This window comes from Lethenteron reissneri, chromosome 2 (assembly GCF_015708825.2).
Source record: "Lethenteron reissneri isolate LAM-NWPU_2019-01 chromosome 2, ASM1570882v1, whole genome shotgun sequence".
NCBI lineage: Eukaryota > Metazoa > Chordata > Hyperoartia > Petromyzontiformes > Petromyzontidae > Lethenteron > Lethenteron reissneri.
Window position 1 is genome coordinate 3,624,731 of NC_083780.1, and position 17,964 is coordinate 3,642,694.

The 17,964-nt window shown below is 47.5% G+C and overlaps 1 protein-coding gene across 1 annotated transcript in view; it reads left to right on the top strand.

Moving 5' to 3' along the window:
* The window catches only part of LOC133342247 (NXPE family member 3-like), a 34,391-nt gene that overhangs the window by 1,389 nt on the left and 15,038 nt on the right, over window positions 1-17,964 (top strand). Inside the window, exons 2-4 of the mRNA XM_061551282.1 lie at window positions 7,568-8,289; window positions 8,843-8,919; window positions 16,582-16,791. Of these exons, the coding sequence (XP_061407266.1) occupies window positions 7,568-8,289; window positions 8,843-8,919; window positions 16,582-16,791 (1,009 nt within the window). The remainder of the gene's footprint in view (window positions 1-7,567; window positions 8,290-8,842; window positions 8,920-16,581; window positions 16,792-17,964) is intronic.

Below are 17,964 nucleotides of genomic sequence, written 5' to 3' on the forward strand. Positions count from 1 at the left end.
GCAAAGACACACACACACGGGAGCACGCACACACACACACGCACTTGCAAAGACACACACACACGGGAGCACGCACGCACACACACACAAATACACAGCCACGCAAACGAACGACAGACGATCCCTCGGTACGGACTATTGGGGCAAGTGCTGCTAGTGAGCATCGCCTATGAATGTCGGCACGGCACACGAGGGGGAGAATGGCCAGCACCACGCATTGCCTTTGTCTCCCCAGTGACGATATATGTACACACCGCATCAGGTGCTCATTTGAGGCTGAGTCGACCTAGGGGAGACCTAGGAACCATTCAGATAATCGTCACCCGTGTTGATTGAGGGTTGTTGTTGTTTAAAAGGAAGAAAGAGTAGTCCGGCTCCATTTTCTCTCCCATGCGATTCCCTCTATTATAGGGCATCAATGCGGACTTTTAAACGTGCTTTAACGGCGATATTAAGATGAACAAATAACTCGATCCGGAAAACAGAGAATTTTTACAAGATTTGGAATATATCAACGATGCCTTGGGACACTTTGTCCAAAGTAGGCGAATCAAACGGTGGCAGATAAGAATTTCTCAACAACCACGTACAACCAACTCTTAAAAATTATCGTCAACAATTACAGAACACGTGTTTACAATCACACCCACCGTGGCGACTAAACAGACAGAAAAAACACGATTGTTCGTACCAAACTCTGACGCACGCACGCTCCACTCTTGGGTGAAGAAACAACCCAGGATATATAACGACAGTCTCAGGACTCGACTGGTGCCTTCGACAACTCACCTGAGCAACTCAACGCGGTTGCAGTCCCGGGACTTGGTTGACGCTATCAATAGCGCTTTGAACAACTCAACGCAGTTGCTGTCTTGGTCGCGAAGTTTACGCCCTCGACAGCGCTCTGAGAGACTAAAAGTGGCTCTAGTCTCGGGACTTGGTTCGCATCTTCAACAGCGCCCCGCAGCTGATCCTCTCCCAGAGTCCCCCTGGGCGAACGCTGACCACCCCGGGCAATGCCAAACACATATCGCGTTCCCGGGCAAACGCCGACCACAACACACGCGCACACGCATGCACTCACTTTCTCACACAAACACACACACAAAGATCCCCCCGTATAGCCTTAACAGACTGTAGAAGCAAGCGCTGTTCACGAGTAGCACCTATGAAGGCCATCATGGCACACGAGTGGATAGGTGACCAACAACACGCCATTTTTGTCTCCCCAGTGGGAATATTTACACACCACACCAGGTACTCATTTGAGGCTGAGTCGACCTAGGGGAGGCCCATGACTGGTCACTGGTGTTGGCCATGAGCGGGAATCGAACTCAGGCAGCCACTTTGGTAGCGCTAACCGCTACACTACCACTCTCACACACACTCACTCTCACACACACTAACTCTCACACACACTCACTCTCACACACACTCACTCTCACACACACACTCTCACACACACTCACTCTCACACACACGTGCACGCGAACACACACAAACACTCCGAGGGAGAGGCTGATTCATTACATCTCACCAAGGATCGCTCCGCTGAACAAAGTAATTCCGCAGGTCAGTTTGCAAGCGCGAGTTCGCGTTTTCAGTCAATGTTAAAACGTTGATTTTTATTTCATGTGAGCTGGTTCGTAAGTGTGAGTGTTCATAAGTCGCGTGTTCATAAGTCGAGGACTGTGTGCATCACTAAAGTTCGGAGGCGATGAGGAGATACTGTGTTGTGTTTTGTCCTCGAAAAAAGTGTCCAACTCCACTATAAATAGGCACCAGAGGTTTGTGAAACGGCAATGCTTTTTTGCAAAGTGTTCTTCCGAGGAGCATTCGTGTATCTGCCAATCATGACCAGATACACCTTTATCACCCTCCACCTCACACAACATCTCAGCTCAGTCCCTCAGCACGGAGTCCACCCAAATATCAATAATGATAACAGCCACTTATCAAATCTAAGAACATTTAACATAGATATGGTTTAACAAACAGTTAACAAGAAACATTTTTATATTTAACTTCAAACATCTGCCCAAAACATCTGTAGTGCCTCCTAAATTGCCTACATGCCCTAATAATGCTGCATAAAATAATGAAGCATGTTCTTTATATCAATATCCATTTATAATATGTAAATTAGGGAAATCATATTTTACTAACAATGACCATATAAAACAATTATTATTTCTTATATCCAAATTACGAATGCAACATCTGCCCAAACACCTATTCTACTCGGCCCATTAATTTTGGGCTAAAGCTTTAAGTCGGCCATTTAGTGCACTTTTTATGAACAACACCCAGCCAGATCACATATGCACCTCATTTCCAAAACCCTCATCACCATCATCACCAGCACAGCACTCGATCTCGGCGACCCGGAATGACACAACAGGGCAAATTAGGCCAACATCTAGGGCTAAGTGGAAAAGTAAGCGAGACGGGTCGTATCAGCAGCCACGGGAACATCGGTTTTGGCGGGAGCGAAAGAGGGAAATCTGGTGAGGGTGTTGGTGGACACGGGAGCATCAGTAACCATCATTTCTGCACTCGTGTTTGATATGTTACCTGCGAAAAAACGTCGGCTTGAACCGGTTGAGAATACATTTGTGGCTATACTCTTTGGTTTGATGATCTTGTTGGTTTTAGTAGTTAGGCTATTAGTCGAATCTCTATTGATCTTGGAGTAGCTGCCATCATTGAGCAGGTCCTGGATCCGACTAATAGCCTAACTACTAAAACCAACAAAATCATCACGAGTTCGACTTCCCTAATTGAACCAATCAAACGGCTCTCCCTGAAACCCTGGGCTGCGAGACCTCCCAGATTCTATGGGCTTCCCACGATCCATAAAGAAGGTACCCCACTACGGCCCATCGTGTCCACGATCTACTCACCTACCTACAAACTGGTCCGTTTTCTGTCGGATACTCTACTTCCCTTCACTGGCAAGACCACTTCAGCAGTACTGAACTCAACTCACTTGGTCTCTCCTGTCAAGGACATTGTACTGTCCCCTGATGATGTCCTCGTTAGTTTCGATGTGGTCTCTCTGTTCACCAAGGTCCCAGTGTCTGACACCATAGCAATAATTGAAGACTTGGTCCAACATGGACTGAATCCTGATGTACGTACTCTGGTTAGGCACTGCCTCACCAACACTTACTTCACCTGGAATGGTACCTTCTACAAACAAAATGAGGGCACCCCTATGGGTTCCCCTTTGTCACCAGTGATAGCCAATGTTTTCATGGAGAAATTTGAAACAGATGCCATCCAGACATACACTCTGCGTCCTTCCCTGTGGAAGAGATACGTGGATGATACTTTCGTCATTTGGCCACATGGCCTCTCAGCATTGAACCAATTTCTAGATCACATCAACTCCATGCACCCATCCATCAAATTCACCATGGAAGTGGAGAAGGATGGTAAGCTACCTTTCTTGGATGTTTTGTTTGAGAGGACACCCAATGGCTCTTTGGGACAGTTTGTCTACAGGAAGGCCATCCACACAGATTCCTACCTGAAACCTGATTCCCACCACCATCCGGCACAAAATTATTCTATCATCAAAACACTATACCATAGTGCCCACTGCATCTCTGACCAACACCACCTGGACAGTGAATTGGAACATGTACATCGTGCCCTCAAGATAAACAACCCCCAGAGACTCCGATCAAGATCATTACGTTGCCATACATAGCAGGCGTGACCAAAAAGATTTCCACAATTCTAAACAAACACAAGATCCAGGTCCGATTCAGTACAGTAAACAAGATCCGTGATCTGATCCCATCTGTAAAGGATGTCATTCCTGACTTACAGTACCCTGGTGTCTACAAACTGAGTTGCACTTGTGGGGATTATTATATCGGGGAAACGAAACGAGATATTTCCGATCGCATTCACGAGCACAAGTCGGATTTGAAACATGGCAGAACTAATTATTCAGCCGTAGCTGATCACTGTTGTAATATTGCTGGTTCTCATGACATTGTGTTCTCCGATACCAAGGTGCTCTGTAAACCTCCAGGTTACTACCAAAGATTTGTCCATGAAGCCATCCAGATATACAAACATAGACATAACTTCAACCGAGATGATGGATTCAGATTGAGCAATCATTGGAAGGATGTAATTAACCAAGTTAAACGTTAGCTGCCATGCAGTTTACGGCTAGACAGCCAATTTAGATTAAATCGTCTTAAACATATCCATATGTTATTAACCAAGTTAAACTTTAGTAGCCTTCAGTATGCTGCAAGGCAATCAGTTTATTAGCTTCTACTCCACACGGCTCGCCCTCAGGCCATCCATCCTCCTCCCCCCCACCCCCAGCATTACCTCCTCCCTTAACCTCCTCCTAATCCTCTTAATGCCCTGCAGCATAACAAAAGGCGGCTTAAGTTAGCTTCCCTTTTGTTCAGCTTAAATTCCGCCCACGTTTTAACTCACTGGCCATCTCCTGCATCATAAAAATTACGTCACCAGCTTATCCCCCCTCCCCCCGCGGCCCATCCTGGCTCCCCCCCCCCCCCTTCTTCACCTACATATAATCTCGTGTCTCGTAGAGCTCTCTTCACTTGATAGTCATTTTGCTGTGACGGTTCCACCTGAAGACGGAAGCTTGTGTTGCCTCCGAAACGTCGTGATTTAATTCATTTACATTTTTTTACCTACGCCACTTACCGAAAAACCCAAAGAGTATGAATCCTTGCAGTCACGAAAACTTCAAATCTAGAACACATTTGTGGCTGCGAATGGCAATATTCTAGGAATTGTGGGAAAAGTTAACACAGAAATCCGTATAGAGAAAATGTGTTTTACGGGCCCTGTTTTGGTCTCCTCTTCCCTAGCAGCACAATGTCTACTGGGTACTGACTATTTAAGTTGGATACCCATTAAGATAATGATGGACCAGGGCTGTGTTGAGATGCCGTTTAGGAAAATAACATCTTTTTGTGGCCTGATGTGGAGACAGGAAGGCTGCCTGAGTACAGGCTGTGGTGGGAGAGTCAATGACGATTCCGCCGCGAGCACAGGTGTTAATTCCCTTGCGAAATCAATCACCATTAATCACTTCAAGCGTGGACGCAGAAATTATAGCTACACCATTGGGACCAACAATCGGTCGACATTCGCTATCAACGGGAGACACCATTTTAAGACGGAACCAGCAGCTATGTATGCAAGTTTTAAATACGTCAGAGTGCGCAATTACATTGCGAGAAGGGACGGTAATTGCGCAAATTTCCCCAGCGAGTGAGATTCATGAAGATGCCGAAGTAGCGGGAAGAGAAGGATGGGATAGGGTCTCCCTGGGCAGAGGAAATCGTTCAACGGAAACCTAAATTGACTCAAGGTCAAAGAGACCACCTTAAAAGTCTCCTTCTAGAATTTTAAGACGTTTTCAGTAAGGTATGAGTTGCACGGACTTGATGCAGCGCCATATTAAAACAGGAAATGCTCAACCCGTTAAACATAATTCAGATAGAGTGGAACTAGTAGATAAAGAACAGCTCTGTAGAGCTACAGATAAGATGTTGACAGCGGAAATTATCTCTCCATCAACAAACCCCTGGTGAACGCCAGTAGTCCTAGTTAAAAAGCCAGATGGTTCCATTAGGTTTTGTGGAGATTTCCGACACCTAAACAAGGTTATGATCTAGTAATAGGGTTTTTACCCTTTCAACTGGTACAAAAACTGACACCTTTATACAAGGAATCGTGTTTGCAATAACCACAACACAAGCAGTCAAAATGCAAACAAAAAGAAACAACTCTGATATTGATATGCACTGTCCGTGAAGTTGATTGGTCCACACCCAAGAGAGCTTTTCTTAGAGCCTAGTTTCCATTGGTGTTGCACCAGATGACGCCAAAAGGCGTACAACTCTGCTTGTGTTGTGGTTATTGAAAACATGATCCCTTGTATAAAGGTGTCAGTTTTTGTACCAGTTGAAAGGGTAAAAACCTATTACTATATTTTGCCACTGGTAAAGGAGGTCTAATAGTGTAAAGGTTATGATCGCAGATGCGTATCCCCTGATGATTCTCTCGATGCATTAGAAGGAGCAAAATATGTTTCGGCCTTTGATCTATCGTCACGGTTTTGGTTACTTCCCCTGGACGACGAATCCAAATTAAAAACTGCTTTTCTAACACCGCAGGGTTTGCCCCAATTTAATAGACTCCCCATGGGATTACTCACAGCACCGACAACCATCCAACGCCTCATGGAACTTGTACTGTCGGTCCTACAATGGGAGATTAGTTTGATTTATTTCTACAATATCATTGTTTTTAGTAGGTCGTTTGACGAACATCTGATGGCACTGCGATAGGTTTTATTTAAAGTGCGAGCCACCAAACTGACATTGAAACCATTGTGCAGGGCTCAGTTAAATATTTGGGGCATGTGGTCAACGGTGCGGTGATTCCTAAGATTTGTTTACTACAGTCGACGATTTCTACCCCGGCTCGCTATAGTAGCTAAACCCTTTTAGCTATTAGAAGACAGTTAGAATGTGCTGGAATCATCTACCGGGGGAAAGTGCTGGAAGTTACCAGGGCATGGCTGAGTGGGTACATAAGGGGGAGCGAGGCCCGCGATCAGGCATGCTGGCTCAGGGACTGCAGGTGGACGACATTGGGGCCGACTGTTGGAGATCTACATAGTAGAGACGATCAAGAAGGACTGTTCGAGATTAATCTCGTGTAAACCACCGGGGCTGCAGATAATCATAGCCTTTTCAAATGTGTGAGTCATACTCTCGCCTTGTAAATACGTTTCTATGGAATAAATCTTCTCAAAAGTGGAACCTGTGAAGGAGCTTCATTACAACTGCACGAATACGCTATACTCCTACACTGCACCATTACAGTATACTGTACACAACTGCTGTTTAACGCGGTAGATGCCTTCCTGAAAAGTGCTGCGTTCAACAACAAAAATGTGTAAAGACAAAAATGTCCCCTTAAATAATGTAACGAAAAAGCTTAGTGAGACACAATGCATGTACAACATGTACTATATCATAAGGCTCAGTTGCGCAGCTCAAGAAAGTAGTTCGTCGTCAACTTCTGAGAAACCGCGTTATAATGATCAGGTCCCACGTTATAACGGATGAATTCCGCGTTGTGCAAAATGTTTCCTAATAGAACCACGTTATTGTGAAACATGTTGCGAGTACTTACCATATACCATTTAATTAGACGACTTAACACAATACCACACAATTATACCACATCACTAAACTATACTGGCACTTGCTCACTTATTTTTCCCTCATTCACTCTCTCGCTACTCCTCCTGCATTCACTTGTTTACCTCTCATTCATACACTCATTCTTTTGTCTCATTCGTTTAAGTCATTCATTTATCCCTTAGTTACTCATTCGTTAATTTATGCATTATATCATCATTCTCTCATTCATGCTTCATTCACTTGGTAATTCCTCCCTTATTTAGTTTCTCATTCCTGTCATTAAATTACTTAACCCTCATTCTTCCTTAATTTACTCATGTTCTGATGTGCATGCACTGCCTCCCCAGGTGTCGCTGATCATCACTCCCTTGCAAAAGCCTCCCCGCCATGCAAGGCCCGAACCAGGCCCCAGAAGTTCCACTCCGGAGCCGCATGACCCCGAGATGGACGACCTGAAGCAGCTCCTCTTGTGGCCGAGCCCGCCCGCCACGTCCTCGTTCAACTTCGAGTCGTCCACCAGCCCCGCGACCACGAGCTACCGGCTGCTGGGTGGGACACGCAACTTCACGGTGGGTGACACGCTGCACCTCAGCGTGCAGGCCAGGGACCACCACGGCAGGGACAAGCGGCACGGCGGAGACTACTTCCGCATTAAGGTACATTCACCAAGGCTCCGAGCCGGTGCATTCGGCTCGGTGCTGGACCACGACAACGGCTCGTACACGGCGAGCGTTGTGCTGCCGTGGCCCGGCGAGGCCCTTGTGGAAATCAAACTGGTTCACTCCAGTGAGGCCGTGCACATCATCAGCCGCCTCCGTGACTCGGTGCCCAACAAGATCTTATTTACCGGCTACTTCGAGAAGGAAGGAGCGAGAGGCGAGGCCACCGAGTGCAACGCGGTGCCGCGCTTAATGATGAAGTCCAGGATGTGCGAGTACAGGGACGCGGCGACAGGACACATGTGGTTCTGCAAGAAGCCCAGGAAGCTGCCCTGCGACTCCCTGCGATTTCACTCGAACAGAGGACGCAGCAACATTCTCACAAAAGATGAGGAGCGGTTTTTAAGCAAGTAAGAGCAGACATCTGCCTCCTCCAGTTTGACAATCTCCCCCATGCATTTAACTTGATAGTTGTAGCAACAAAATGATGAGTTCAGGCCAATAGTAGAGCAGTGAATGGGTTTTCAAGATTTATTAGCCCAATCCTGATGCAACAGCATTTTCTACTCCTCGTTTGGACTCAATGAGTTGGTGATGTAAAGAATAATGCGGCCACATTTAGCTCTTGTGCTGGGGTCTGGACAAGCCTTAGAACATTTTACAAGCAATGTGGTAATCCCATAATTTGCCCGCAAGTCATGATGGGAGTCGTGCTTTCTTGATGTTTGTGAGCACACCTTTTCATGTTGTTCAATCGATTTGCTTTCAGCCTGCACACATTTTCCTGCTGTGATGGAATTTCAAGTATAGCTGATAAGACCAATCTCAGCTACACAGCAATTTCCACAATTTGTAAAGGCATGGACTGAGTCTTAACTTACACGTTACCTGCCGGTGTGGCATCCCATCTGCCTGGGCCATTCCCCACCCATTTCTTTTGTGCGTTGTTCCTGGGTGATGCAGCAAAGTCTCAAAGGTGAGAATCAGCGGAGATCCAAGTCAAATCAAGGTGTTGTCGTCGTCATCACTGCACAACCTCAGTGAGTGTTGAGCACTTCATATCCTACGCAGCCTTAGCTGGGCATGTCTAGAGTGTGGCCAGGCCTGCTCAGTTGAGCCAGAGTACAGGAAAGATTTTCAAGATTCTCGGGCACGCTACGAGTGTAATTGTCTTGCCTCACGGCAGATGGGGAGCGTACGTTAACAGGAAGTTCCTGTTTTTTTATGCTAATGTTGGTCACGTGACCAGGAAGTGACGATGTTAGATTTCCACTGTACCACGCGGGCTTCAGCCATTACTCAGATAAGTCAAGATGGCGGCACGCATCGCATCTCAGTGAGACCACAGCCGCACTTATCCATTGTGGGAGCTTAAGAAGCATTATCTGTAAGTTGTTTATATTCCTCTAATATTGGAAATGCTGTTGTAATGTTGGAATGACCGTTATAGCAATGTAAATGCCTTTATGGTGCCGTTAAGTTGTTGTAGTAAATACGAGGCCTAGTTAGTAACGAAGCCTGTGACTTTCCTTATTGTGGATGTTACTTGTGATTTAGTAGGTCGAGTCAGACTTGTGCCTATGTTGCGATCCTGAGAGTGATGACGAAGTATCTCATCCACAGTTTAGTGTTAAGTGTAATGCTGTACATTTGGGGTGCAGTGGGATGAATACACTGTGCCTGTATGCAACGCATCAGCTTGTGCCTTTGTCTAGTTGTTCAGGGGTAATGTGGGGGCCTGGTCCTTCCAGGATCTATTGTTATCTGAGACAATGTTCTGATGCTGTGGTGTTCATTGTGTGGGTGTTTCCGAATTATAACAGATGCTGTATCTGTGTTTTCTCACCAGTTTTACCTGTTAAATCAATAAATGACGATCGGAGTTGGACGGTCATCCTGGCTTCGAGGGTTTATTGAACACATGGTTGTCTACTCGACTAGCGGTGCAACGCAGCGCACAGCGAGGCCGAGATAGTAAAAATATATTCTTCCTGAAGCTCCCAACTAGTGCTGCAGCCAGCTCTCTGCAGCCAAGTAAAAAGATATTCTTCCTGAAGCTCCCAACTAGTGCTGCAGCCAGCTCTCTGCAGCCAAGTAAAAAGCGATTCTTCTTAAAGCTCCCAAGAAGCTCTGAAGTCAACTCTGCAGCCAGCTCTGCAGCCAGCTCTCAAGCAGTCAGCCTGCAGCAAGCAACCAGCTCTCAAGCAGTTAGCCTGCAGCAAGCAACCAGCTCTCAAGCAGTCAGCCTGCAGCAAGCAAGGAGCTCTGCAACGAGTCTACATTAAAATCGTGCTGCAAGCATCACAGCATGGAAAGACACAGTTCAGCAGGGAGAGATGCTGAAGAAGGTGAACCAAGCAATCCAGGATATCCCATCCTGCCTCAAGAGGACCAAGGGAGTTCAAGGCCCCAGAGGGAGGTCAGGTTGACGCAACGGGCCTTGGAAAGCTATGAGGCTGAGAAACAGGACCTGGATGCCAGGATACAACGGGCATGGAACCGGGTTGAAGCAGATTTATCTGAAGCTTCAAATGCCTCAGACACAGTGGCCTCAATTCAGCGGGCCATCCAGCGAGTGAATGTGAGCAGCTCAAGCTACAAGCTCCTGGCAAATAAATACATCTCGCTCCTGATGAAGGTGAAAACAGACGAGGGCATTGAGGGAGTGCGCAGACAAGAGCACTTCCTCGAACTGCTCGATGATAATGTGCAGGCAGTGATACAAGATGCAATGGACCGTGTGGAGGGCTTAAGAGAGACACGATCTCAGCACTCCGTCTCATCCAGGCCCACCACAAAATCTAAAGCCTCAGCACACTCAAAGACATCATCTACTAGTATGGCAGCAGCTCAGGCACGCGCAGCAGCAGAAGCAGCAAACGCCCGTATTGCCTACATGGCTGAAGAGGAAGCCATGCTAATTGAAAAGGCCCACATACAAGAAGAAGCAAGCATAGCAACTGCTGCCGCACGGAGGAAAGCAGAGCAAGAAAGTATATTAGCAACTGCTGCCGCACGAGAGCAAGAGAGTATATTAGTGGCTACTGCTGCACGGAAGAAAGCAGAGCTTGAAGAGCAAGAGAGTATATTAGTGGCTACCGCCACGCGGAAGAACATTGAGCTGGATGCTAAGTTAAGCACCCTACAACTCAAAAGGGAAGCAGCTGCTGCAATGGCCCAGGCAGAGGTGCTCGAGGCAGCAGCCAACCTGGATAAGGAAGAGAATTGGAGTGAGTTTGGCACTCAGATACCTGTCAAGGACCGTGATCAACTCACCAGAAAAAATATTTTGGACTGGTCTGAACAATGCATCAATGCTCCTCCACCAAACGATACTGAACAAAGGGTGGACGTTCAGGCATCGCCATCTCCACACCGAATGAACATGAATGCTGTCTACAGGAAAGGTGAAAATACATATCCTGCCCTGGCAGTAAGTCGCCAACTCAGCGTCGCGCACGTGGGGTCAGACGTAGATGCACCAAGTCAGACCCACATTCCAGACAGTCACATAAGGGGATCCAACCAACGTGATCGAAACCCTTTGGTCCCACAGTCCAACGCCATCGCAAATGACGGCATGCAAGGCAATGCAGCAAATAATAGCACCTCACAAGCGCCAATATGGACACACTCTGGATCAGCAGGACTAGGGGACTTTGCTAGGTACCTAGCTCACCGCGAACTAATCAACACAGGACTCGTTAAGTTTGATGACCACTCTGAGAACTATCGAGCCTGGAGATCTACCTTCAGGAATGCAATCCGAAATGCAGACATCTCTGCAAGTGAAGAACTCGACCTGTTGGTGAAATGGTTAGGAAATGAGTCTGCAGAGTACGCAAAGAGGATCCGGTCAGCAAACATTGACGACCCCACCTCAAGCCTGCATGCGGTGTGGGAGAGGCTCGAGGAGTGCTATGGTAGTCCAGAAACCATTGAGAAGGCCCTCTTCAAGAAGTTGCAGAACTTTCCAAAAATCTCTGGTCGAGACAATAAAAGGTTACGGGAGCTTGGAGATCTTTTGATGGAGCTTGAATCAGCCCGGGCTGATCCCTACTTACCAGGTCTCATTTTCTTGAATACCTACCATGGCGTGAACCCCATCGTAGAGAAATTGCCATTTGACGTGCAGGAAAAATGGAGAACAGCGGGTTCAAGATACAAGTCAGAGCATCAGGTTGCATTCCCCCCATTCTCTTTTTTCTCAAAGTTTATCCGCAACCTGGCTAAGACTAGAAATGACCCGAGTTTCATGTTTGGCACCACGGGGATTTCCAGTCCAGATCTCCCAAAAATGGAAAGGACAACGGCGAAACGAGGAACAGCGAGAGTGCCAATTTCCGTACACAAGACTGAGGTCTCTCCTACGACATTCGCAAACTCTGTCCAGGCAACCACCACAAAGAAAAAGATAGAGGATCCAGAGAAGCAATGCCCATTGCATGATAAACCTCACTCCCTCCAGAAATGCCGTGAGTTCAGGAGGAAGCCATTGGAAGAGCGGAAGAACATGCTGAAAGAATTTGGAGTGTGCTTCAAATGCTGTGCTTCTACAAACCACCTTGCATGGAATTGCAAGGCAGATATCAAGTGCGAGGAATGTGGCAGCGACAAACACGCAACTGCTCTGCACACATTTTACTCGAAACCCAGTAGCACTAAGGCTTCCGATCCCGAAGCAGAGCACGGCGGGGAGCAAGGCGAGACCGCCGCACTCACTTCGTCAATCACAACCAAATGCACAGAAGTCTGTGGAGAAGGCTTCAAAGGAAGATCTTGCTCAAAGATATGCCTCGTCCGAGTCTATCCCAAAGGACATCCTGAAAGGGCAGTAAGGATGTACGCCATAATGGACGACCAGAGCAACAGGTCTTTGGCAAGGTCAGAGTTCTTTGATCAGCTAAGTGTAGGTGGGAATTCCTTTCCATACACGCTCAGAACATGCTCAGGACTGATGGAGACAGCGGGAAGAAGAGCGAGCGGCCTCATGGTGGAAACCATAGATAGCACCATGAAGCTAGCCCTTCCTACGGTGACAGAGTGCAACGAGATACCGGACGACAGGAGTGAGATTCCCACGCCCGAAGTTGCACGTCACCACCCACACCTGAAACCCATAGCAGAGTTCATCCCGCCATTGGATCACGCGGCACAGATTTTACTTCTGCTCGGCAGGGACATGCTGAGAGTCCACAAGATTCGCGACCAACGTAATGGACCTCACGACGCTCCCTATGCCCAGAGACTCGACCTAGGATGGGTCATCGTAGGTGACGTTTGTCTGAAGGGAATACACAAACCAGACCACATTAGCACATTCAGAACGAGTGTGCTCACGAATGGACGCACGTCGCTCTTCAAACCGTGCCCCAACCACTTCACGCTGAAAGAGAAACTCGGCGAGAGAAGTCAAGGCTGTACCATGCAGACTTACGAAGAAACCACCATGACTTCGCTTGTACATCCACTGTCTTCGTTGGAGTTTGTTCCTCCACGTTTCTTCAAGCCAGTCCTGACTGACGGGAAGAAGACTAAGGTGAAGCCGCTGCTCGTCGCTCTGCTGGTGGTCGTGGCAGTGGTCGCTGTGACCGTGGCCTCTCCGTTCCTCGACTCGGAGCTATCGTCCGAGTGGGAATTCGGGAAGGAGTTCCACGGCAAGGCCCCACAACCGGAACATACCATCTCAAGGCTCGAACTGTGTGGAGCCATTCTTGCTACAGAGGTGGCGGAACTGATCTTAGACGAATTTGACGTCAAACTGGACGCGGTCAAGTTCTACACGGACAGTAAGGTCGAACTAGGCTACATAAACAAACAAACCAGAAGGGTCTACACCTACATCAGCAACCGGGTGGAGCGCATCAGGAGATCGACGCAGCCGGAGCAATGGAATTACGTTCCAACTGACCAGAATCCAGCAGATCTCGCAACTAGGTCCGTCCCTGCATCTCTGCTGAATCAAACCATCTGGCTGACGGGTCCAGCGTTCCTGTTATGACGTGACGGTGGCCCATGTACTACCAAGGAGACCTTTGGACTCATAGAGCCCGAGTCCGACAAGGAGATTCGTCCTCTAGTGACAACTTTCGTAACAAATGTGCGACCAAGAAGTCCACTGAGTCCACACCATTTTGAACATTTCTCGAAATGGACGACGCTCGTGCGAGCGATAGCACATTTAACGCATATTGCAGACTGCTTCCATCGCCCGATTAAAGGCACCACTGGCACCAGCAATGGATGGCATTACTGCACAGTGCCACGCACTGAAGACGAGCTTTCCAGAGCAAGGAAATCAATCTTCCGCTGTGTGCAACAGGCAGCTTATGCAAGTGAGATCAAGGCCATCAACAAGGGAGAAGATCTTCCTAGGGTCAGCACCCTCAGGAAGCTAAACCCCGGGATGGACAAAGACAACTTGCTCAGGATCGGTGGTCGGCTAGGGAATGCAAAATTAGATGAGAATGAACGAAACCCCCTCATAATCCCAAGCCAGAGCCACATCGCAATCTTACTCGTGCGCCACTACCACGAGAAGGTCAAGCACCAAGGTCGGCACTTCACAGAAGGAGCAATCCGATCTGCAGGGCTGTGGATCATTGGAGCAAAGAGGTGCATCGCCAGCACAATCCACAAGTGTATCCGGTGTTGCAAGCTACGTGGAAAACAGGAAGAACAGAAAATGGCAGACCTCCCAGCCGATCGACTCAGTGTGGAACCTCCCTTCACCTCTGTAGGGATCGACGTGTTCGGACCGTGGACAGTCATCTCCCGCCGCACCAGAGGAGGGCTCGCGAACAGAAAACGTTGGGCAGTGCTGTTCACCTGTATGAGTACACGAGCAGTGCACATCGAAGTCATCGAGTCCATGGACTCTTCGAGCTTTATAAATGCACTCCGGAGGTTCTTCGCCATCAGAGGGCCAGCCAAGCAACTCCGTTCTGATTGTGGAACCAATTTCATAGGAGCATGTAAAGAGCTTAAGATCAATACGGAGAATGTCGAAGATTATTCTGTCAGGAAATACCTTAGTGATCAAGGCTGCACATGGATCTTCAATCCTCCCCACTCTTCGCACATGGGTGGAGCCTGGGAACGCATGATCGGGATTGCTCGACGCATTCTCGACTCCATGCTATGTGATGTCGGGTCCACACGGCTCTCTCACGAGGTCTTGACCACTCTCATGGCCGAGGTTTCAGCCATAATTAACTCAAGACCCCTGATTCCCGTCTCAACCGACCCGGAGTCACCATTCATCTTGAGTCCTGCTACACTTCTTACCCAGACGACAGATGTGCTCACAGCACCTACTGAGGAGGCCAGCACTGCAGACCTCTACAGACGTCAATGGAGACAAGTGCAGAGCTTCGCGAACACGTTCTGGCATCGCTGGAAAAACGAGTACCTTACGACACTCCAAGTGCGCAACAAGTGGCAGTCTAATAGACCAGACATCCAAGAAGGCGACCTCGTCCTACTGAAGGACAACCAAGCCAAACGGAATGAGTGGCCAATGGGCCGCATCCTCAAGTCGATTCCAAGTGCCGATGGAAAAGTTCGAAAGGTCGAGGTTATGATTGCGAAGCAAGGTGTCGCAAGAACTTTCATCAGGCCCATAGTCGAGATAGTACTACTTCTCTCTCGCAAAGATATGGACAAATAAGTCGACCCGTTGAAGTTGTTAGACACTTGTTTATGAGATAGGAAATAAATGGTGGTATCTCCTAGATACCAGACGGGGAGTGTCTTGCCTCACGGCAGATGGGGAGCGTACGTTAACAGGAAGTTCCTGTTTTTTGATGCTAATGTTGGTCACGTGACCAGGAAGTGACGATGTTAGATTTCCACTGTACCACGCGGGCTTCAGCCATTACTCAGATAAGTCAAGATGGCGGCACGCATCGCATCTCAGTGAGACCACAGCCGCACTTATCCATTGTGGGAGCTTAAGAAGCATTATCTGTAAGTTGTTTATATTCCTCTAATATTGGAAATGCTGTTGTAATGTTGGAATGACCGTTATAGCAATGTAAATGCCTTTATGGTGCCGTTAAGTTGTTGTAGTAAATACGAGGCCTAGTTAGTAACGAAGCCTGTGACTTTCCTTATTGTGGATGTTACTTGTGATTTAGTAGGTCGAGTCAGACTTGTGCCTATGTTGCGATCCTGAGAGTGATGACGAAGTATCTCATCCACAGTTTAGTGTTAAGTGTAATGCTGTACATTTGGGGTGCAGTGGGATGAATACACTGTGCCTGTATGCAACGCATCAGCTTGTGCCTTTGTCTAGTTGTTCAGGGGTAATGTGGGGGCCTGGTCCTTCCAGGATCTATTGTTATCTGAGACAATGTTCTGATGCTGTGGTGTTCATTGTGTGGGTGTTTCCGAATTATAACAGATGCTGTATCTGTGTTTTCTCACCAGTTTTACCTGTTAAATCAATAAATGACGATCGGAGTTGGACGGTCATCCTGGCTTCGAGGGTTTATTGAACACATGGTTGTCTACTCGACTAGCGGTGCAACGCAGCGCACAGCGAGGCCGATATAGTAATACAGTCATAAATGTTCTAAGAACAAACATATCTTGAGTCAAAGTCAATAGGGGTGTCATAGTGAATTATATTTTATTGATTTCTCACGATTCTGAAAAACAAAAGTTACCTTATTGAGTGTATGTGCATGTGTGCTTCTCAGTGGCCAGCCTTGGGCCGTGCATGCCAGGCCACCCCATGCCCTCTCTGAGTGGCTTCTACCTCAACGATGAGTGGGTATCACTGTCCTGCAGAACACGGCTCTTCCCGTCTCCTCAAGACCTAGCCAAGTGTCTGCGCGGAAAGAGGCTCTACATGTACGGGGACTCCACCATCCGCCAGTGGTTCCTGCACCTCACCGCCCACGTGCCAGGTATAAAGAACTCACCATCAGCATTAACTCCTCATCTTCATATTGCTCCACCTACTCAATTTGTCTTGTCTATAGAGAACAATACCCCTTTTCCACTGCCACAGCTGGGCCTAGTCAGAGCGAGGCCCTCACGGTATGAGCTGATATCTCTGTCATTCATATGTTTGATAGCAATCTTCTGACCCGATGTCATCTTTGATTATGTAATAACCATAATTCTAGAGCACTAACCTGAAGCAAATGTGCAACCAAACAGATTACCAGGATGTACGCCAATGCCTCCTATTGGTGCAGAGAGGCCTCCATAGTGATTGGTCAAGAGGCAAGGTTTGAAGCGATTGGAGGAGAGGTAGAAAAGGACGCTGAAGCCGGTCGTGTACGGGCTGATGCCAAACGGTTTATTCAGGGCTTACGCCTAACTCGGGGGAAGGGGTTAACACAACGGTTCTTAACTAATCTCCCCAGGGGAAGGGTACTGGGAGTTCCCTACACCCCACCAGGCTATCGGGCTCTTTCCACAGCACTGACCGAGGGTTCAGCCAACTCGGCCAGCCGGGTAAAGTAGCCCTTTAGCCTGGCTCTCTACCTTTAAATACCCCGGGTGGCATGACGTCACTTTACCCTGACGGCATTCCCCCGAGGCGAGTGTGACCTGACATCAGCACTCCACTCCTCAACACATACAACAATTTAAACTATGAAAATACTGCACGTGTTTAAATTTTTCATGACAGTAATAAGCACGTAAAATATACAGTGTGATACGGTGAAAAGTTCATGTTATTTGGTATTCACATCAGTCCAGCGATCGTCAAACACGTTGCAAGAATGTAGTACTACGTAGATCACCCTATGCAGAGTCTTCGCGCGTGGATTGGTCAGTACGGTACATTAAATCCAGTAGCTTTGTACAGTAGGATATTATTTCTGTACATTTGTATATTTTGCCAATTTCATATAGTAAACTATTTTTACGACTCAAAAAACATATACAAAACACCTAAACACATATACTATGCAAAAATGCGCAAAAATATTACATTTTAAAGAGTGCTGTGATTATCCGATGATCTACTGTATATAAACATGTTTCAACTCACTGGTAAGTTTAAGGACAATCCTCACGACCAAATTCAGCAATTAGAAAAGACGTTTCACTTGAGACTATGTCAA